Here is a 24,332-nt window from a genome sequence, read left to right as displayed (position 1 = left end):
ACACATGACTTAACACATTGTCAAGAATGTATTGAATCTTTAATAAGATAAAACTAGCAATAGAAGATTAGTAGCTACATGTATACATAGCAGGGCGCTATAAAAAAAAAAAACAGGTATAGAATAGCCTATAATATAGGTCATGTATATTGACATGCTGTGTTGACGCAAATGCATGCATATAAACCGAATCGTATCGATAACAGTATACATACCGCTTTTCTTATGTGCACATCTATCCGATAATCCAATAAAATTGCAACATCACTTAAAAAATAATAATCTTGAACATTAATGACGATATATGTTTAAGAAATTCGTAAACACAACGTACGCATATATGCCATTTTCAGAAGTGTTAAGAGTACAGTGCATTATGGGGCAGAGCTTTCATTGGACATTCAATTTAGATTTAATACAATACGACTCATGTACAAAAAATTGTTTTATTGCGTCATACGCATGCAAAAAACGTGTTTCCCGGGGACTTTCTGATACCGCGCGAAAATGAAAGTGAAACTCTGTTAACAATTGCCGGTACACTGCGTTCGCATGTAGAGCTAAATAAATCGTCTGCATTATTTAATTTCTTATACACGAACTGAAAGATTAAATGACATAATACTAGAATGATAATGATATGACAGAAAAAGTTGTTTTTATACAGAAGGCAGTATATTTCACAGCCGCTCATTTAATATAGTCAAACTGCAACCATATCAAAGTAAGAATGTTTCAATCGTTTAGAATTACTTGAATTGTATAACTATCCCGCTTGCACTTAACTTATGGAAATTATCGTACTGAACCGCTCTGATGAGGAACACATGTAATAAACACCGACACGCGAGTTTTTCACACCTTTATTGACATTACACAACAGATTAACACCAATTAGCTGTCGGTGTTGTTTAACCTCGAGGCGATTATAATCGGTTCAACGGACGGTTGAATAAAGCAATCAACATGACTGTGATTGCCGCCATCTTTGAATTGTCTGAAAATACATGAAGTTGCATAATACGGACTTGAATCAGAAATAAAATGGAAGGTTGGAGAAAAAATGGGATCCAAGCACCCTCCGCGTTATATTGGATTCAGCGTTATAACGGAGCGCTTTATATTGGAGTTACAGTGTATTGCCCATTAAAACTGCAGCAATTGTTCTCTTACCTTTACTTGCACTAACCCATCTCCGGTCAGTTTGTCACATTCTGTTTCAATGTACAAGGTATTAACCTAAAGAAAGAAATACAAGAAATATAAATGAGCTTAAAACACAAGTATGGTGTAAAAACACAGTATGGTACTGAAAGCTCTCTGAAACTGCAGTTAAAATTTTCCCATCAAATATTTAAGCGCACAAACCTACACACTTAAGAATGCATCTTGGTTCAATGGTACATAATAATTTACAACTATTATAACTGAAAAATATGACTTACAGGGTGATGTAATCAATATGAAATTATGCAAATATGTCGATTTTTTTGTTTTTAGTTTTGATTTTTTATTCCAATTGTTGGTTTTAAGAATGTGCTGTATGTATGTTTCAAGTTGGTTTCTCAAATATTTTTTGTTCTCATATTGAAGGGACAAGAATGCCACTGTTGATTGTTCTTATCAGACATACCTTCAACAAGAATAGTTCATCCCAAAAATTGGCATTTCCAGCAGACATGTCCTCACCCTTAAAATAATTAATATAACAAATACACAAACAATAATACTATTCACCTGAGGTTCCTACAAATTAATCATACAATCAACAATGATGAACCCAAACTTGGCCTAGTTTGCTCCAAGGGGCAGGATTTAAACTTAATTTTGGACCACTAAGCCAAGTTGCAGGCAAAATATTAAACCCCTAAACCTTTGATGTTTTTAGGAATTTGTTAAAGTTATTCATTTTAGTGCATGACCAGTTTTGACCCAAGGGGCATGACCTTTGAAAAATGTAAAGCCCTAAATAGTATCTCCCAAACCTTGCAGTTTAAAAATAGATTTCTTAAGTTATCAACTATCAAAGTCTATAATAAGTTATGTGACCACTTTGACCCCAGGGACATACTTTGAACAAATTTAATAGAGGACAACTTTACAATGTAACACACTAAATATTATTCCTCTGATGCTTGTTTTTTTAGAAAGATATTTATGTTATTTACTATGTATTATATTTGAGTCTTCATAAAATATTAAACTCTTGGAGAGTTTCCAGTTTTGACACATGGGGCATGATTTGTACCTGAGTACCACAGTATTATTTCACTATGCAATCTCCACACCAAATATCAAACCTTTGACCCTTGCAGTTTCATAGAGAACGAGCTTTTACATTACTTTATAAGTCTATATCAAGCATGTGACTTAAGATGTGGCAAGTTTAGACCCCAGGTTCATAATTTGAACAGACTTACGAAAGGACCACTATATGATGGTTCACACCAAATATAAAACCTCTGGATTCAGAAAAGATATTAATTTGAGACATCTGTTTTAGCTCAGGTGATATATGTTTGCAGCATGTGTGAACAGTTTAAATAACTTTCTAAAAGAACTGATGTCTGTTGATGTTCAGACAAAAAAGCAGTCCTAAAAGCTAACCCTGTGCATTGAACAGGTAAGCAAAAAATGCAAACCTACAGACACTTAATTCAAATTGTTTCCTTTATATTTGACACATATTATTCATGTATTTTTGTATATCAATACCAATTTTAAATGTGCTTTAACAGAAATAAAGCTCTTAAAAGTGAAACAAAATTTGTTTTACTCTTCAAATACGTGTTTCATGAATATTAAAATGAAAAGCTTTAGCACATTATGCAGAAATCCTACATAATATATCACTTATATTTGAGACAACCACTAATAACTTGATATAAAACAAGTCTGGAATTGGCAATAAAAACATAAATGATGCAAACCTACCTGAAAAAAAGCCTCGTATATCTGCACAATTTTCTCCTTCAGCGCCATCTTGTGTGCAGAGCCTTTCCTCAGGAGTACTGCATTACCCTTCCGGTCTCCACCTGCTACTGGAGTCTCCTGGCTCATCACCTTCTGCAAATGGACAACACAAAAATGAAACCCATGTTAATGTTTTCATAAATAATTTGTATTGTCGAACAATCGTCATTTGCGGAAATTTGTCGCCAGAATTTTTATTTTGTTGCGATTGGCGCCAATGGTGATCTACAGCGGGAACCCTGCGTAAGAAGCAGTAGAGAGCCATGGTGTGCTAATTATCAAATTTGAAATTTGTGTTTTTCAATGTGCTCGTAATCTATTGTTAAGAAGGGTATATAAATGATATGTTAATGTTTAAACCTGTTATTTAGCTTGATGGCATCATAAACTCTAATCCGTTTCATGGCTAGAACCAGTGCAAGGTGACTTTCATGGAGATCTAAAGTGGGGATCTAACCATTGACCTTCTGGTCGCTAAGCCGTACACTAGACCAATGTCACCTTTATAATATATGATAAATGCTGGGTATATGTTATTCAATCAGTATCACTTCAGGATTACAAAAGAGGGCATCATACAGTAGTGAGATAAATGAGTATCACTACAAAGTTTAAATGTCAAAAAAATTCACTCAAAGAATACACTTTGCTAATTGATTCCCAATGGAAGATAAGTCTAGCATGTCTATCCGTTGTATCGGCCCTCTTAATGAAACTATTCGAATTTTGGAAGTGAAAAATACAAAAACACGCATGTGTTATATGTCAATATAAAGTTCAATGTGTATTCTTGGACATAACAACGAAAACTGCATTAAAATCTGCAATGTTTCCACAAAATACTGGCTAGACTAAGCTCCCTTTAGTAATCTGTTTCATGTACCGACCCTCTCATAGTATCGGCCCTTCTGATTGGTTGTTAAGATTTGTTACTATGCGAACGTGCTTGTTCTAAAAATAGTAACTTAATGGAAAATCCAAACTCTTGCGCATTTTGTTTCAAAAAATATTTTAACATTTTATTGCAAAATAAGCGGCATATAGATCTAACACATTTAGTAAAGCTACTATTAATAAATTAACAAAACACTTACGTGTGTGTTACATTATTTTAAAATCGTAGCATCATCCTGGAATAAACATGACCTACTTTCAAATGTACACTGGAAATCATGAGAATAATCGTCATAATAGTCAAGGATAACCATCAAATAAATTACAACTTCTAAAATCTAAAAAAAACATTAATTTTCCAGCACTTCTTGAAGGTTTGTTGTTAAGGGACAATACCATGAGGAGGGCCGATAATGAAAGTAAGGGATAGTACAAATCTGCAGTCATGAATAATTATTCAGAAATTGTATTGGCTTGCCTGTTTAATACTAAAATTAAACCAATCAAACATTTTCAAAACAGATACAATGCATGTGGTGCTGGTTTTGTCAGTTGTTTCTGCTCAAATTACCGTTGCTTTCCCTACTACATTAACAAATTTAATAGGTGCCATTTCATCTGTCATAAGTAAACTCATCAAAATAAAATATAAACTGTGGATTGTGACAATTCAATAGCCACAACAGGGAAGTGATAAACTAAGACCACACATAAGCTTTGACAACAAATTTACATGAACAGTGTTTTATTCGGCTTTGATAATCCAATATTCGCAATCAGTGATGTGTCAATTAAAAACATGCTATGAAACTTGCAACACTAAATCTAATGTCACTTGTATGTCACTTGAACACCAGCTCAAGCATGAAAATTGAATTAGGAATATGTAGAAAATTAAATCACCGAACGAATAAATAACTGCTATGTCAGCGTTACTTACTGGCGAGTTAAACAATAAACATATCTTCAAAACTTATTTCTCAAAATCAACATCTTCCTTTTTGTTATAAGGAATAGAGCCGATGGTTCCAAATGATAAAAATAGAGCAAAAGATTTTATTGACCTAAAGATAATTTTGTACGAAAAGAAAAGAAAGAAAACAATTTGCTCGGGCGGGCGATCGCCCCACTGTGATTTCAGTTAACAACAAAACACTTTACACGAATAGCTTTTTGATTCATGAGCAAGGGGCAAAGTACAATATATATTTAACATTTAACCATGGCCGTGGCGATTATTTAATATGATGAGATTTACGCACAAATGACATAAATAGTTCTTTAATAGTTCATAAATGCTCGTAAACAAGTATTTTTGTGCTATACTTTCTTTAATATCTTAAATTTATTATAGGTCTGCTTACTCCTATAAATATGAGGTCGATTTACATCGACCTCATATCGTTTAACGTTATTTTGCAATAGCATCGTTCCGACATGAATTCATGTCGGAAGCTTTAACGGCATCAAATTCATATAACAGCACAGAATAGTCATGCAATAAATTATTAAACATAAAATATAAACATTATTTTACTATTGCATTAGAAAAATGTTTATACAAACTTACAAGTAATGATAGTCCAGACCTTAAAACACTACCACTGTTCAAATTCCATATTGTTGCCATATAGCACTGTGTAAATTGAAAGTTGCATAATGTTACCTCATTGGTCGGTTATAAATACATTGTTTCTCTATATATAGTATTCGATTTAGACGAAAATAATAATTTACGTACAATGTCACATTAGTTTTCCATTAAAACTTTGATCTTGCCGTGTGTGTTTATGGACGTTATTAATTATGTTATACTTATTTTTGTATTTCATTAAGAATTAGAACGTGTAGCCCTTTTTGTTAACTGTTTTTAGCAAACGATTCGCGGCTAAATAAGACACGGAAAATGGTTAAAGCGACACTTTCATTTAAAGGTTTAATGTGAACAATATTAAATGAAGCCTTTTTTGGTATTAATATATTTTATTGACATGTTAAATTCGATACTTGAAAAGGTGTTTAGTCTTTAAAAAGATGTCGCTGATATTGTTAATTTCAATAACTGTTAGTATGCTTAATGTTGTATAAGAAATTGAATAGTTTCACTGAGTTGTATTCCCGCCTAAAATCCGATATCGTAAAACGCGCAACGGTTAAGAATAAGGTCTGAATAAGTTTAGGTATTCAAATCCGAATATCTGCAGCTGTGCCAGCTGGGAAGCCCCGTTTTAGCTTTAACAACCGCAAGCGAAACAACATACTTTTTAAAGTCTTGCACTAAGACTCCATGATCACAAGTATAGGTCCCTGCTGTGGCGTATGACACCATAGTGCTATTTAGTATTGGTCGGCACAGTATCTGATCATAAAGAGATAATTGGTTTGTGCTGAACACAGGGGCAATAAAACCACAGATCTATCGATAAACAAGATTTTTGAGATATCTTTTATTGAACACCGCGATAAAAATGCTCAAACCACGGACTCTAGATTACACGGATAAGAAACATGGCAACATTCTCAGAATCATCACTGCTATATGTGTAATCACCTAACAATTCGTCTAAAAATAATTTATATATTTGAGTTGAAGACGATGTACTGTTGTATAAGTCTGAATAAACTATCTAAATCTAAGCCGTCATCGTCCCAGTGAAAAAAATATGATTTTGAATAGTTGGACATGATGCCCTGATGTCAAAATACGAAATGCGTAACACCGACCGTGATATTCAAGAATCTTTAATAAATTGATAATTTAAGGTAAATAACATTTCATATAATTATACATAAGTCCCTCGTTGATAATTAACAGCAAACGATGAATGTTTTTGACACCCATTTTATTTCAAGTATGCATGCAAAGCCGAATAAAATCGAGAGGATCCGCTATAAAAGCTGTTTCATCATAAAGTTATCACCCTTTCTGTGTTATAAACAAGAGCTGAAATCGTTAATTTGTTAAGATTTATTTATAATAAGCTTTATTGATATGTTTCGTGAACAAAATACCACAATATATTCCATAAAAGATATAATAATCATGGCAAAGGAAATTCAATGGCCGGTTTCTAAACAAAAGCATAATCGCCAAGATCGTAGCATCAGTTCAGTGCGTTAGGAACGCGCGCTACTTTCTTCCGCCTTCATTCCTTAATTACTTTCGTTTTTTTAAACATTTTTTTCTATCGTATACAGAATTCTATTCTCCTAAGCAAGATGTAATTTTTAAAACTGAACTCCAAATATAAACGCTACAAATTGGTATTAAGTACGAACATGTCAACCGTAAATCTAGATTCTAAAACTCCAATACGGTATGATATTTGCAAAAGTTAAAGTTATAACTCGCCGGGCTGTCGAAATCAGAAGAAACACTTAATATATGTTTATATATCTGTTTACTACGGAACGTAAGCTTTCTAATGATATATAATTTGTCAAAATCGGCCGAGAAATGAAACTATAATTCAACAAAAGACGTGAGTGGGTACATCAAAATGTATAACCTCGGAGCTTCGCTTTACGCTAATTGTACAAGATCGATAGCCACAACACGGTAAAACGCGCGGTGGTAAAACATAAAATGTGTATTTCTTGTGTTTATCTCGCTATAAATCCATTAATAGCAACGGGAGTATACTTAAACGTATATTTTTTGAAAGAGGAATTAATAAGCAACATGATAACGTATAAACCAATAAAATCGAATGAATAGTTTTTGCATAAGATTGAATTTACTACAGTAAGGGTCAAATACTCGAATCATCTCCTATCAATATACACTCCGTGATACAACTGGTAGTTTTAACACACACATATAGGTTTCATTTAATTAAAAAGTACAGAAAGCTAAAAAGTGATGTGGTTTGTTGTACAACAACAATTGGTTATGTGTAACCTATTCAAAAAATAATTTCGTTCAAGATAATTCAATGTAATTCTATAAACGACAAACACACTTCGTGTGTTGTGTATGTTTATTTTTAAAAATGTACATAAGTGGTTTAAAAGCACAATTTTTACACATTTAAGAGGTAATCGCTCACATTTATGTCTAATTAATGATAATTTTATGCATTAGCAAAGATTTAACGAGAAAAACTGAAGTTTAAGTTGAACTCAATTTGCTATAGGAAAACGACGGTAGCCGTTTAGACGTAAGCGGGGTAGCTTACGTCTAATTATTTGGACTAAGGTCTGCTATGCTTTGTTTTAAGTGTTTAAATTTGTATAATATATGTTTTTAATATATAACTTTAATGTAGTTTTAGGTATCTTACCCTTCGTCGTATATGTATGTCTTTGTAACATGCACAATATTATGCTCGTAATGTACATTTGTACTTAATTTGTGTTTTATGTGCTTTAACTATGTCTTGTACTTTAAATGCTAATATAATATGCTTAATCTTTCTTTTTAGCACATTTGTACTTGTTATACTATATACATCCGTTTGTCGGGAAATAGCTCATGAGCTAATGTTTATTGTTGTTCATATCCGACGTAAAATAAAGATTCTTGTATCTTGTTAATTGTGTCTTGTTTTGAGAAAACTGGGCTTAATCCATGTGCGTAAAGTGTCGTCCCAGATTAGCCTGTGCAGTCCGCACAGGCTAATCACGGACGGCACTTTCCGCTTTAATGGTATTTTTAGTTTCAAGGAAGTCCCTCCTTACCGAAAATCAAGTTTAGGCGGAAAGTGTCGTCCCTGATTAGCCTGTGCGGACTGCACAGGCTCATCTGGGACGACACTTTACGCACATGAATTATGATTCCATGAGTATAAGCTCAAATGTAGTGGTGATTTAAACGTTTAAACTCTTCCACAAAACTGCATAACAGCAGCACCCCCACAACCAGCAACAAGAACGACGCAATGATGGAAATACAATAGCACAAGCACACGTGATTAAACACTCCTTCTAATATTTATTTTATGAGTTGCTGATGTGTTTATCGTTGCGAATAATGCTTAATTAATATTGAAGCTTCTTATTCTTCTTCCTTTTGAGTGCATGACTCCTCCAGAGCATCGACGTTGTTTGAATATACAAGGAATATCGGTTCCTGTGAAGAACTAATAGTTGATGTCTTTGGGGGAGATCTAAAGATCGGGACCTCCCGATCGCCAGACGGACACCATAGCCACTATATATATATATACGTCACTGCGACCTTCAATGTAAATTAGACAGGTAATAACTATAGATTCTTGATTTTGATAATGTTCTGATGTTTACAGGCAGTAAGTATAAGGGCACCGGGTACTCTATGACGCACCGGTGCTAACTACTAGTACTCAAATGCGGCTAATTTTTGAATTACACATATATATTGTATTTGCTTTCTATCAACATGTACATATACAATTACGTATAAATTTTATACATGTAAATTACAGCCTGATCTTGACAAAGTTAAATCATCTGTTGCGTCCCTACCCCCTTCCTCCAGAAAAACAAAACACAAGTTTTAACTTCATGAGACGACAGTCCTTCTCGATACTTTTATTGTTACAAGGAAACACAGTTAGTGGGCTAATAAGACACACGAACAAGGCTAGTAAAATATAAAAAATATTCGTAACTAACTGTAAACACGAAGTTGGAAAATTACTTACTTCAAGTTATTTAGACAACAATAGTTTTATGACAGAATATTGGCAAATAGGAGTTCATTATTCGGATGAACATTCACAATTCTATTTTGGAAGTTTCTCCTTTCGCAGCTGTTCAGAAAATCGTGAAATGCATATTTAAGTTATTAATGTGTGCTTTTATACCGAAGAAAAGGGGACACACAGAAAATGTTCGTGTAAGAGTGATAATTGAAACGGATTAAAAAAAAAGTTTCCTTCGTACAAAAATGATTTCATCCTCCTCCAGTGTATTCATTAATAGTTTCATTTTAATTGTAAAACGTAATAAAAATGGATATTTGCAACTCTAAATCGCACGAGGAGACATGTTATTGAAAACGCCGATCATATATGACCATTTATAGTTGTTTAAGTCAGTATATTTGCGTAAATGAACAAAGAAGCAAGACCAAAAACTCGTACATTAACATTTACCTATTAAACACTGATAACACACAGATGTGCTTTTCCTCCGGGATAATTTGAAGCAGCAACCACCAGTAAAGGTACGTAAATACACTCAACTCATATTTCAAATATAAAAACTGCGTTTACGAATAGAGGAGAAAACGACATGCATGGTAACTCGCAATAATATGAATCTTGTTCGTGGCTACTGATTGCTTTATATGCGGCATCATAAATACGTCGAAATCGGGTTCATTAGAAGCAATTTCTCCGTTCCATCACTACTTTTTAACTGCTTCATCGTTGTTTTACTTTTTTACTTTTCGAGTTGTCATTGTATGTTCATTAAAGATCACGTTTATTTAATTTCCTGACACGATTAACTATAACCCAGTGGGCATCAAACGTTGTGCGAACGTTGCTGCAACGTAATATTTAGGTCGCAACGTCGGCAACCATTACACGCAGGTCTTATTCAACGCAGAAATGAATTTCCTTTCTGGAAATGTAATGCAATATTTTTACAAATGCTGGGTCAACTTTTAAGAAATAACACGATAAACAACACTCATGACCCAGTTGACAGTGATCATCCAGTCTTTATGAATGAAATCTCCAGTTGTAAAGACACACCTCCGCATTGGACCAATGAAATCATTGTATGTTTAAATGTCAGTTAGCTGAAATGTATGTAAACAAAGGTTTCAAACGGCGCTGGACAGTTAGTCTTGATGCATAATGTAACGACAAGAACGGTAATAATGTTTTTCATACGTTTTATTGAATTATGGTATCGAACTACATGAACTTTGTAGGGAAGTTGCCCTTTACTCCGTGAAGATTTCAGTCTTAAAGACTGCATGATCACTGTCAACTGGGTCATGCTGAAACTGTCAACAACTGTGTAAAAATGCAAGTTTTCTTATCTTTGTAGTTGTAGTATGAAGTATGATTTTCAATATACAGAACGAGACCAGAGGGAAAGGGGCCCCCTTAACATGTGCAACCTTGGGCCCCAAACAGCTTAATCCGGCCCTGAGTTTTAATAAAGCACGTATTTTTTTATTCTTGCGCCTACACTGCTTGCTTATCGTGTACTTTTACCCATATGTTACCAATAACATAACGTTCTTCAAGGTTTTATGAATATCACTTTTTACATCACATATCTTCCCGCGCTAAAGCTTGTGTTTTCTGTACATGCATGCTTAAACATATTATAGATTCAATATTTTAATATTTTATATCTACAATAGTTCCTACATATTTGTCGAGTTCGAAAACAGGTTAAGTCAGTACTAAGATCTGTTTACAAAGTTTCTTTAGGTAGTACTTACAAACACGACAAACTATACGTTCAGATACTTATTTGTATTTTACAGTGTTTTGTTCGAGTAGCGTTGTATTAGATAAAAAGTAATGTTTCACGAGTGAAACAAAGTAGAATTAATATATTACAATGACTACATGAAGATCATTATTCTAAAAGTTGTGTTAATCAATTGTAACACAATTCTTGACAACAATAACGCCTGTAACATTCACGTTCACTAAAATATATGCCTAAGCAAATTCCAACTTAAAGTTCTGGACAGGTCTGGACACAGCATTGAACACGACTCTTCAAAGTATCCGCCATTTAAATTTTGTCAACATAGTGAATTGTCATCAATTATTGTAGTGGGTTCACAATGGTTTGAGCCCGAGTGGCCTCATTGCCAATAACGTTATCAAACCAGACTACTTTGGCCGCTTGGCGCCTGCTAAAATACTGGTAAAATACTCCCATCAACAGTTTCATTTATATTTCTCTTGTATACTTTTAATATATCAGAAATAGTCGTCAACCTTTTTATGCACATTTAATAGTATAATAGGTTACTTGCATGCGTTTTGTATATCTGCAATTAATAGCTAATTGTTATGTATTTAAATTGCTCCTATGTATCACTCTTATACGATAGATCTGATATGTAAGTCAAAATATTAGCAATATTGTAGTATTTCTCAAATATTTTTCTAATTTATCCACAACAAGCATAAACAAATGAAATACTTTTACAAAACATTCAGAATTTTACTGCATCGGCCATTTTGACTACCCGTGAAAATAATCCATTTTAGATATTAAGATTGTGCAAAAACGTGACTTCAATCGTGTTTACAAGCGTGTTCCTTTAATTTGACATTATGACATTGTTCTGCCCCACCTAACCAGAAGAGATACAGTCAATTAAACTTTGCTGTGTTTCTATTTTTTCGGGCACATAGTTAAAAACTTTACAAACATTTTCAAAAAGCGTGCAGTGCAGTTAAGCATTTTTTGTTTTTTTGCAATTCGATGTCGAAAATGACACATTTTTCTAATATAAATATAACGCTTTTCGCTACATTGTATAAACACTGCTTAAACAGGCACTTGCATTTCAACAGTGTGAATACATTGAGTATAGCTGTTTACTTTCTTAGTAAGGCCGTGAAATAATTTCCTTAGCAAGTAAGAAAACGAAAATATATAGTTAAAGCAATCCAATTACTTTCGAATATTAATTTAGATTTCATTTAGCTCATTGGTATTTATACTTTCGGTGAAAGTGCTAAGCACTGTACTTGGTATAATTAAGTGCATGCACATGGCATAAACTGGGCGGTTGGTTTGTCTGAAAAAAAAAATGAATCGAACAATGTTTCATTGTTTATAATCAGAAGACTCCGATTTGCTACAATTTTAATAAAGAGTTATGAGAGTGATTAATTTTCCTTAACCGGGATTGAAAGTTTACATAGCCGGAAATTTCCTATTGACTTATACTTTTAAATAGAGAACGCTTTTATTATAACCCTCACAGTGATTTCAACTTTTCGGAACACGTACCATGGAGCTCATGGTCGTAATACTGAGTGTTCTCATCCTAAATGTTGCCTTCACCGGCTGTCAGGGGAAAACAATCCTCACAAACGACAATGTGGTTGACAAAGGTATGTGCATACAAATAAAGTACATGTGCATTAACATGAAAATTATTCAATTATTTCTGTTTTTAATTGTTTAGCTCGATTTTCAGGTAAGCATTACATTTCAGACAATGAAAACGCCGTAGTGGAGTTACTGCAGCTGCTGACCAGCATTGAAGATGTACAGACACCAGACATCGGTATCCATGACGACCTAGAGGCCGTCTCTATAGACGTCACTGATGTACAGACATCAGACGCTAGTATCTATGACGACCACGAGGCAGTCTCTGAGGAGGTTACAGACGCCATTCTGAAGGAAATTATGGCGGTGATCACTGGAGATGAGGAATTGGATCTCATCAAAGGTTTGAGCATCTGTTTATGCACTTATTTGTACTTTCACATTAAATTAGACGTTATATGACATATGTACAGTCTGATTATTTTGTGCAATACGTTCGGTGTACGTTTGAAAATAATGCTTTAAAAAGGCGAAATAAGTAATTATTTAATAAATGCTGCTTATGAAGAGAAATTTCGATAAACTATCATTGGAAGAATACACTAAACACGTTTTCCTCAATCAATAATCAAGTTGATTGAACGACTAAATATCGTTTATCAATCTTTTGATGAATACCTTTTTACGACTTTCAGGTTGCACCCATGGCAGGTGTAAGTTCTGCACTCGGACCAAGTGGTTCAAAGTCTGCGTCGAAGCGTCCATTCTTAGACTGGGCTTTGAAGTGGCAGTCACACTGAATGGCCGAACGATCTACCGCAAAAAGATCAGCATTCGCAACCCACCGCCTATCTGCTTCAACCGCATCCCTGGCCTGAGTAGCCTTGCTGACGTGTGCCTGGTGGTGTACGATGTCGACCTGGGCAGCAAGAGTGCGTGCGTCAAGATCACCTTTAAGGTTAAGATTGGTCCCTTCAAAAAGGGATTCAGTATAAAGATTGGCTGCTTCAGGATTCCGCTTGCAAGCTCCCCAGAGATGAATCAGAGCTCTGGTAACACGAGTGAAGCGCTCACTTACAACGGCTCTCGTTTGAGGAATCCATACGTATAGATTTCAATATTTACACTTGCACACAGTCATAGTCTATATGCTTGCATTAATAATTACACCTATTCTTTGTTTGTAGTTTACCTCTTTGAGAGTGTGTTTTGTTAAAGGCCGCTTTTATCATGCATATTTATATTTCAAATAAAATTCTATCCTACGAAGAAATTCAGAGGTGTGTGTTTGTATCCCACGTCCAATATAACTGTCAGATAATTGTTTAAGAAATATAGGGGTTAATGTTGTCGCCTTGTCACGAGAAATGTGATCATAAATAAGTATATATATCAAATATATATCACGACGGGACACAGTATAGCGTCTTGAAGAAATTTGTAGCAACACATTTCATCAAATCGTATGTCACTTTATTTCAAATCAATAAGTCAACGTCACTAACGTGTCTCTGCAAGCCAATTTATGGTTATTCAAATTTTATGAAGAATATTATAACATTCGACAACATAATGTTTTCAATGTGTACAAAAAAACATTAGCCACCAAAACATCGCACTTGTTCATATTGTGTCAGTCAAGTTTCATCCAGACCAAGCCCCCTAGAGAGGCATGCCTACAGTCCAAATGCTTTATTGTACACTACAAAAGAAATGACGTCATATCCGGTCGGCTCCTGACTCGGATACGACTTAGAGAAAGCAGACGTTCGCTGTTGTTTTTTCAGTGCGCGTTTGATGGTACACATTTCTAACTTACGTCTCCTTTCAATCCTCGTGAATAATAATTTTGACCATTTTGATGGATTGTTTTACAGGTTTTTGGCAACTTTTCGCATTTTTGATTCGATAATAATCTGAGTTTCCTAATAATATTCAGGAAAAGCTTAGAATCGAGTACGCACATATTATCTAATTCTTTGTACTACAACAATACCACCAGTTCTAAATTAGCAAGAACACAACACGCCTACTACCATTTCCATTATCAAAATACTGAACATTCTTGGGGATTTTCAATAATGCGATCTAATTTGTGCGAAAAACTATAATGTAAACATTTCATAGGCGTACTCATCTACATTTGTAATATCATTTCTCGCACCATGTCGGAATGTATGTTTAAAACCGGTAACTTTTATTAGTAAGCTAAAATGGGACAATGAAGATTTTGTTAAAAAGGAATATAAAGTTTAAAAGATAGGTATGGGAAATAAACCACACTTTATTTTCTTATTAAATCTCGTAAATAAACATTTAGAATGGCAAACATGCATGATTGAACCATTTGGAAGCATTAACTTAAGTTGTAATTTTATTGTGGAAACTGTATGTTAACTACGTCCGGGCGTTGCAAGTCAAGTACGTGCATGTGCTCGAGTTTCACACGGTTATTCTCTTTCTTAAGGGATTGTTTAAATGCTGATTCAACGCAAGTCTTTAGTCAGAAAACAAGGAAGATATTTACAAGATTTGAAACCGGATAAAAAAGGCACAATACCATAAGAACCATATTGAGGCACCGTTAGGAGTTGTTTAAAGTACAACTGAAATAATAATACATATAATAATTATTCAGACCTTGGCACATTGCAATTTTAAAGAATTATCTTTCTTCGACATATGAGGCGCGTAATGCGAAAATGAATCTTATGTCGTACATGGGAAGCGTAGAGCCAGACCAGCCTACGCAATCGCGTTGTTTTGAATGTGCAGTCAAACAATGCATTGGAGAACTATATCTCGAGAATATTCCATAATGCTTTAAAGTTTATTCCCGTATGCATTTTATATTAAAGTAAAGGCTTGTTACGCTATAACTGGTTTCTGATGATCAGTAATTAAACGAGTAACCTGCATAGTAATTTAATGATATTAGTGTTACATATTTGACCACGAAGCTGTTTGCATATACAGGCCACTATGATTTTAACTTTTGAATTTAAATTCAAAAGAAGAATCATCTTTTCTCACATAGTAAACAGCATTCTTATTTTAGCGGAAGTTAAAGAGTTTTCTTTTTATCAGATGTGTTGTTTCAGACCTCTCTGGCCTTTAAACTCTTGAAAAACAAACAAACAAGTAACTTCCCTTTCTGCCGAATATTCTAGCATATTACTTGATGGCGGTGCTAATCTATTGCCATAGTTGTAGACTGTAAAGCTTTTTCGAGGTAATGATGCGGAAAAAGAAAGGAATACTTAAAACCGTCCGACCGACCGAATGGCAGTTTTAAGACTATGGGAGGGGGAACAACAAAGCCACCTGTAAATTTTAATCACTGCGCGTGAATGGGAAATTTACTCCACCATTTTACCTAATTAAGTCATCCATATAATTCAATACGGCATGTATATATTCAATGCATGTACATCACAATATGTCTCCAGTAAACATGTGCATTTCATACCCGTATTTTGAACGTGAACGCGTATTGTTCAAAACGTGTTTACGGTCAGCATTTATTTCAGGTTTTACACGAAACAAATGAACAAAGAAATTTTGTGTCATGCAGATGCACAATATCCTCTATTTCTGTTCCTTATATCGACAGTAATAATCAACAAAATACTTCCTAGGCTATTTGATTTTGAAAATAAAATATAAACATATTAATAATTCAGCATTTGGTTAAGTAAAGGGAAACAACGCTTAATACACATATGAAATAAGGCCATGATGAATTATGAATCTTCGATTTAGTATCTCGTGATTTTGTACTTATTTTGATAATTGAAATCGTATTTTTTTTCTATAGAATTAACTAGTTCTCAAATTTAGTTTCATATTGATGATACATCTGCTTTACACGTTTTCATTGCAAAACATCTTTAAGACGTATAATTTACAAATAACAGATCCGGCCGGCTAGCGCTACAGGCAATCCGCTGGTCGGTGTAATATCTTGGTAGAATTGATAAGATAAGAATAAGATCGCGAGAATCTATTTAGATATGAAAAGAATCTCGGTTCCATCGACAAATCCGATTGCTTGAATCTACCAAGAATGGGAAAAATAAAATACGGACAACAAACGTACTTTATAAACACGAGTGTGTATTGATGGTCGAGTGTATGTTGGAATGGTTCAAGTAGGACATTATGGTGCAACAAATGTTAATTTGGTATTATATTTGATTGTTGAAATGTTCTAATCGTCCTTTACTAACCTACGTTTTGTTTTTCGTTCGCGAACAATATTGATATATGAAAAGATTATTACACCACCGTTTATGCAATATGAATATAGATAATTTAAATTCCATCGTTTGAAATGTATTGGTTCGTTTAGTTCGTCACAAAACACGTAATTAGCTGTAATACGTTTATGATAGCTAATATGGACCATTGTTAGGGCTATAATTGCAATGATACTAATTTTGAGTGAGTTAGCAGCCCCGCCACTGAATACTAACTCAATGTGCATACCGATACAAACCAATCTGTTGTCTGACTAAAAAAAGTGTAGATTACTACTACTACACTATATTAGTTGATAGAAATGTGGTTTATAAAGGCACGTTCATCAAATAAATAATTAAAAAAAGGAAAAACAAAAATTATTATGAAATGTTTAAATCCCGACCATTTATTGAACTGACGAGTTAGGGGCAGGGAAGAAAATGACTGTCAACTTTGCATAAAGGCATACTTTAAGGAATGTCTGGCCTTCCTAGAGTACTCCACGTTAGGTATTGCGCCACAATAGCATATTGTATTTGAGCCGCGTTTTGAGAAAACTGGGCTTAATGCATGTGCGTAAAGTGTCGTCCAAGATTAGCCTTTGCAGTCCGCACAGGCTAATCAGGGACGAAACTTTCCGCTTTTATGGTAATTCTTGTTAAAATAGTAAAAGTTGTAATGTAAACGGGCAGTTTCTGGGACAATTTGTCCTTAGAATAGAAGAAGAATAGGTATACAGACATCTATGGGCCAGGCGAACCTCACACTTAACCCAGAATTGATCTCTACCACCAACGCGTGTTAAGCGATCCCTATAAAATGCACTTATGCAGACATAAAATGAAACATGCAAACACTTTATACAGGCCATTGGAAAACCTCAAGCGAATGAGTGGACTGGAAGCCATTTTACCTCTAGAACTTCATGACATAAAACGTGTACTGTCCGTTAAAGAATATGTTCCCTAAAAAGAGTGTTATTTGAAACGGCATTCCAACAAGGAGCAAAAGACACGTTTTATACAAGTTCATAATCGAAATAAAAAAAATGTGTGGTGCATTGCCGGTGGACGAACACAATTATATCGATACTTTATTTACAATGTTGACTTGTTTATGTTAATAATTCATGCATTTTTGTTTGTTGGCATGTTTAAGTCACCGTTTTTATTGTGTCCAGTTGCTTTGTTTCAAGTGGGTTTTTTTAAACTGAAACCCCTACTGCGCACTGCTTCGTCGCAGTAAGTTTTTAAATAAAGTATCTCATGAATGACAGCTCCGTTATTTACAAAAATGTATATTGCCTTACCTTCTTGTTGATTTTCCTCACTTGGTAAACACATGTTCTAAAGCCTTGTTATGTGTATCAAGTATACTTAAACGCTTTGAGACAATCGTCATGTAACTATGCACAAAACTTAACGATTATTACTTAGTTATATATATATATATATATAATATATATATATATATATATATATATAATTTACATTTATTTATTTATTTATTTAGCTCGATTACATAGAAAACCTTGTGCTATAAAGACACGTTAGTGTTCACTGATTGGTATAGATTGGAAAGAACCAGTACTTTGTGGATTTGGAAAGATGTTGGGTAACCGCTCCCGATTAAGAGATCGAACCCGTGACCAGCCGCTTGCGGACACCATATAAATTACACGTACAGAGATTTAACAATAAACTTTATATTTATAGTTACTTGAAATACATGTCAAAAACGCAGCGCCGTTATCATGCATATTTATAATGCCTAACACGACAATCGCAAAGCCATGTCTGCGACCGCGACTTTTTTTCTGATACGGAGGAGGTAAAATACTTCTGATTAAAAAATGTCACAAAACGACATTTTAACAAATCTACCCTATCATGATTCCTCACGACAATAAAACAGTTTTATTAAATGACAAATGAGAATATTGCATCGTAACAATTCTTGATTATGATTGGACTAAACAACTATTGCATCAAACTTCGTGGGTGAACGCACACTGGAGAGAGGACAAAATTCCGACAATAAGACATGTGTATTGTATGAAAGTGAGTAAATAAATTGACCTATACTACACAGTTGCCCTCTTTCTAAATGTCTCCAGACGTTTACACATGTAAGTAATTAGAAATACCTAAAAATTTAAAAATATCTTTTTGCAATATTTTTGGAAAATGCAAAACAAAAATATATAAGTTGCAAACATAGCAAACATAAAATAAGGATTTACACTAGAAATAGTTAAAACAAATTTACATATTTTCTTACTAGCAACGTATTGCAAACAGAAAATGCATAAAGATAATTTTACTTATCTTTTTGCAATATGAACAAAATGAAAATCAATTAAAATGGACCGTTCCAACTGTTCAAAACATTTTGAAAACATGATTACACACAGCATCGCAACAATCAACACATAGCACGTACTCCATACCTTCAGCATATCTATATTGGTCTCAAAATGTAACAAATAGACAACACAATCACTAATTAACATCATATGCAAAGCAAATATATATCGAAAACACATTATAGATACAGCTTTTGTCTCTGTAAAGAGACGTTAATGATTAAATGATTTTAATGATTAAATCATCTTGCGATTACTTTACCAAACAACGGTTAAAATGGTAATGATAAATGACACATGAACATATCAATTAGCAAGAAAATGTGTAAATTTGCTCAAACAATCGAAATTCCCTGTAGCATAGTTTGCACTAAAAGAATGATTTAACATAAATCAATCAACAACACAAGATAAAATGGGAGAACGACCTCCTATACTAAGTAAACGTTTTAAATACAAATCCCAGTATTTTTTTTCCGATCCTTGAAACAGTTTTGCAATAAACATATTTGACAGTTAAATTTGTGATCAATAGCACCTCCAAATTTTTTTTTAAAACACACTGGCAACACAAACCTCCACATGCATAAAGATCCTAAACACACACATGAAAATGATCATTACTATTTCAAATTAAAAACATCTTCAGGTTTAGACCATTGTAAAGGTTAAACCAAACATTAATTCTCAAACTATATCATTACTTCAAAAAAGCTCATGATCCTTATGAACAATATAATAACAATCTGGTTAAGCATGTAAACCCTACTATACATTTACAGCGACAAAAAACACACTACTTCTGCAAGAATTATAATAACAAACTTCATGATTTCCAAAATATTTCAGCAAATATAATATTTATAGTATAACTTCTAATGTATTCTAATGAAATACAAGTTTGCAATAATAGTTAATATATAATTTAAACTTAAGGCAATGAATGAAATCTTGCGTTCACGAAATCATATTACAAACAATAATCAACCGTTACATGAAAACCATTTACATAAATCAGTTTCACTACTTCAATACAAGACATTAACTTTGAACTTTGACTATAAATCTCACATACATGTATATGACCTATGCCATCGAAAAAAAATCCTATTATGCAGTAAATGCTATGCAATGAAAGAAATTTCCGTTTATAAAGAAAGACATGCGTTGAAAATAAATTGAACATAATATCGTAGACAATAAGATAGCACAACCCAACACAAAACATATAAACAACTTTAACCAAAAAAGATTATGAACAAAGAAAAAACAGAAGACATCGTTTTAAAAACAGATCTTAACTTTCCCTGCTTGATACGAAGTACTCGCATATCGTCAAAATGAAATCGGAATACATGTACATCAAAACATATAAATATAACAGTAAATATATATTTTTTCCAGAATGATTGCATGGCTTTTGGAATTACTGTTCTCCCTTATTAATATCTGACTTATGGAAATCATTAAATGTTTTTTGGAACTGGATTGTGTTCCAATTTATACAAGGTAAACACAAGTGATTTACACTTGTATATCAAGCAGATTATACAAATGTGATTGAAATGTACGTGTTCTTAAATGTGTGAACAACTTGTAATTAGTCATCTGACAAGTTTAAACAGCAGCTAAAAGTAGCGTTTAGAAAGGGATAAGCTGGTTTTTTAATATGGCACATTGTCTTTTTAACAGCTATTTTCCACTCCATTTTTCCTTTACACACAGTACATTATGCGCTTTCATCCGTATTTTGATAGTTAGCGTACAAGAAGGTACCAGCGTTCTTGGTAAGTTTTTGCCAGTGTGCGTCGCACTGAGTTTTTTCCCAGTCAATCACACAAATTAATGGCATCTATTGCAATGCAACAATTTACTACACATTTTTAATCCTTTAATCGATTCTTATGACAACAAGCACGAGCTATAGGCTATATTGTATATGCAGTCTTTTTTGTATCGATTTATGTTCATTTTATTTTTATACATCTATCCGAACTACACTGTTTGCTTCCATAATTTCACGGTTGTTGCCTTTTGTTGATTTTTTTTATTTTATTCTAGGTTTGTATGCTTTCTTAGACATAAAGAATATGCTGCACACATTTTCCCTTAACATGCTATCAATACAATTCTTGAAAACTAACTAGCAATGCGCTCTGACATACCACAGATAATCCGTGATCTTATCACGTGCAAAGGACATATAGCAAGCATATAACAACTGAATGTACTAGCTATCATGATCACTTGATAGCATTTCACTCAAACATATATACAGTCATCATATACACATTTCTCATATATGTATATCTATCATTAACTCCTACTTTCATAGCATACATACTTAACCTTTGCTCTCTATTACAGTTTGCCACACGTATGTATGATTATCTACAGCCGTCATTCTACTACTTGTTTCTTTAAAACGACAACTTTGTGCAGTCGTAAAGAGCTACTCAAACATTTAATATTCATTTGATTTAAACCTACGTAAAACATTTGAAATGCGGGGTCATTTAATTGCTCCAATTTTTATATTAAACGAGCTTAAAGGGACCTGTTAACGTTTAGGTAAATTGACACAATTCAAAAAGTTGTTTCAGATTCGCAATTTTTGTTTTAGTTATGATATTTGTGAGAAACAGTAATACTGAACAATTACCATCTCTAGAATATCCATTATATGCATCCTTTGACGATTTAAATACCTGAAAATGATAAAGCGTTGCAACGCGAACCGATTGAATAATTTGGAGAGTTTTGTTGTTGTTGTTATATTTTGTGAAACTACAATTGCTTATATGAGGTATAAAATATATCCTTCATTTTATGAGCACGGATGGCCGATTGGTCTAAGTGGTAGACTTTTACTCCAGGACTCAAAGGTCAGTGGTTCGAGCCCAGTTGAGGGTCATTTTTTTCTTTTGAAAGATTTTATTCTTGTTTTTTTTAATGGAGCTTTTTAGATCCAATGTTTACATTTATCAATATAAAGCATTTAATGACAAACTTCAACACATGCCAAAATCTGTGAAAAGGTCCCTTTAAATAGTGCTGATATTCCTCCTATGCAGACGTTTAAGTGCTTAGTTGTATCTTAAAAAGGTTTTTTGATTGAATAGGGGCTTTTTTGAAGTTGGTTATTTATATGCCATTTCTGTATACATGTATCAAAATTGTATAGCTAAACAACAAGGAAAAGAACATAAAATAAAAATAAAAACAAATTGGCCTACAACAATTCGAACCTTTGTCGTTCGAATTTCAAGGCTGCCGCCTTAAAATCTCGGCCGATCCGAATTAAAATTATATTCAACAGTATTTTAGTTTATGTAATCGATCTACGCGTTGACACAAAATGTCAACAAAACAAGAAAAATACTGTAAATCAAACCTTTTGTTTGCATAAATAATCATACCCGTAGCCAGGGGGGGGGGGGATCCGTTGAGTGCGTTCGCACCCAACTTCTTTTGACTATTTAAAAAATGTACTATAAATTGCACCCAACTTTATTTGACGCAAACGGTAATTTATCTTTTCCAGGAACCCAGTGAGTCTTCGTTATTAAGCGTTACAATAATGTTTTATTCAATATGCAAGTGACAGGTCACAATATAATTAATATATCGATGAAGTCATTTTCAAGATAGCGCGTGATTGTTATTTACAATTTTTAACCGTAGAATTGTTGAAATCAACTGAAGTTTTGACAGCAAAGTGTGAGGAGATCTAAGAAGCCGTCACCGCAAAATTGAATTGAAATCTTTTTCATAAATAGATATGTGTTTCTGTATAATGCAAAATTATTAACCTGGTACTCTTATCCGTATAAAATCGATACTTATTTATAGATATTTGATGCTTAATGCTTGTTTTGTAACCTTTGTCATTAATGTCTGTTAAAGCTATAACTGTAATAGATATCATAACATAATGATTAAGCCTACTTAATTATTGTGGGTTGAAATTCCAATCCAATAACCTGTTTCGAAAATAATCAAAATGGCTGGAAAAACAATTTGATTAACTTGAATAAATAATCTTATTAAAAGAAACTACAATATAGATGATTATAAACGGAATGTTATGCCAGCTTCCGAAAATGACTGAAATCAAAGGACACCCTGTCGACGATTGCCGAAGACTAATGAGCCACTGGTTAATACTTTTGCATTATACCACGATTTATAATTACACATTGTGCACAGCAATTTCGACAGACTGCGTTGTCTTTTGCTATACAGGGCTTAACACTAAGGCACGTCCGAACGACATTCACTGCCTGTACCTTGGTCTGGGCTAGCCAATGTCCCAGGAACATGCCCGCCCGGTCGTGTGTATTTTGGGCGGGATTATATGTTCTATATCAATAAACTGCGTTTTAAATAAGCTTTTCAAAGATGCAAAAATCAATTAAATCCCAGAGTGAGTTCGGAGACAACAAACGGATCGTATCTCGAAATAGATTCGGAACCCCCTGATTGCAATCAAAAAGAGGCCGACAATTCAGAAAATCCCGGCGGTTTTCCTGGTAAAACACTCAGTACCTATTTTTAAACGGAATGCCACTACACACGGTTTTTGATTGGTTTCCTCGAGGTGACGTTTTTTCTCAATGAAAACGTTTGAAACTAAAAGCCGGGATCGCCCAGGATCGTCCGGAATGATGACGGTATAAAACTCGACATTAACACAAAGTAACTATAAAATTAATAGTTATTTATCAATTTTAAATAATTTTAATTTGTTGTCATTATGGAAAAGTTATTCCATCCTTTAGACGATTAATAAATCCCTTTAGAGGAAGATAGGGACTTTATTTAGATTAGAAAGTGTTTTGACAATATTTTTTAACGCAATTCAATTAGCAAAACTAATATTAATGGG

At 33.7% G+C, this 24,332-nt stretch overlaps 2 protein-coding genes across 3 annotated transcripts in view; one reads left to right on the top strand and one right to left on the bottom strand.

The window, feature by feature from the left end:
• Positions 1–4,942, bottom strand: part of LOC127858970 (armadillo-like helical domain-containing protein 3) — a 40,077-nt gene extending 35,135 nt beyond the window's left edge. The window contains exons 1-4 of the mRNA XM_052396356.1: positions 4,808–4,942; positions 2,935–3,066; positions 1,634–1,690; positions 1,174–1,239 (exon numbers count right to left, since the gene is read on the bottom strand). Of these exons, the coding sequence (XP_052252316.1) occupies positions 1,174–1,239; positions 1,634–1,690; positions 2,935–3,060 (249 nt within the window). The 5' untranslated portion in view covers positions 3,061–3,066; positions 4,808–4,942. The remainder of the gene's footprint in view (positions 1–1,173; positions 1,240–1,633; positions 1,691–2,934; positions 3,067–4,807) is intronic.
• A 7,786-nt stretch (positions 4,943–12,728) lies between these two features.
• On the top strand, positions 12,729–14,110 carry LOC127858717 (uncharacterized). 2 transcript variants are annotated; one of them, XM_052395949.1, is made up of 3 exons: positions 12,729–12,896; positions 13,001–13,240; positions 13,533–14,110. In XM_052395949.1, the coding sequence occupies exons 1-3, from the start codon at positions 12,794–12,796 to the stop codon at positions 13,946–13,948; spliced, it is 759 nt and encodes a 252-aa protein (XP_052251909.1). In that variant the 5' UTR covers positions 12,729–12,793; the 3' UTR covers positions 13,949–14,110. The 2 variants fall into 2 exon arrangements, with proteins under 2 accessions (XP_052251909.1, XP_052251908.1); XM_052395948.1 differs by having other exon boundaries at positions 12,745–12,896; positions 12,983–13,240.
• Positions 14,111–24,332: the final 10,222 nt, after the last annotated feature.

Source organism: Dreissena polymorpha, chromosome 14 (assembly GCF_020536995.1).
Source record: "Dreissena polymorpha isolate Duluth1 chromosome 14, UMN_Dpol_1.0, whole genome shotgun sequence".
Taxonomy (NCBI): Eukaryota; Metazoa; Mollusca; class Bivalvia; order Myida; family Dreissenidae; genus Dreissena; species Dreissena polymorpha.
Note: the sequence above shows the minus strand (reverse complement) of the source record. Positions and strands in the feature narration are given on the sequence as shown.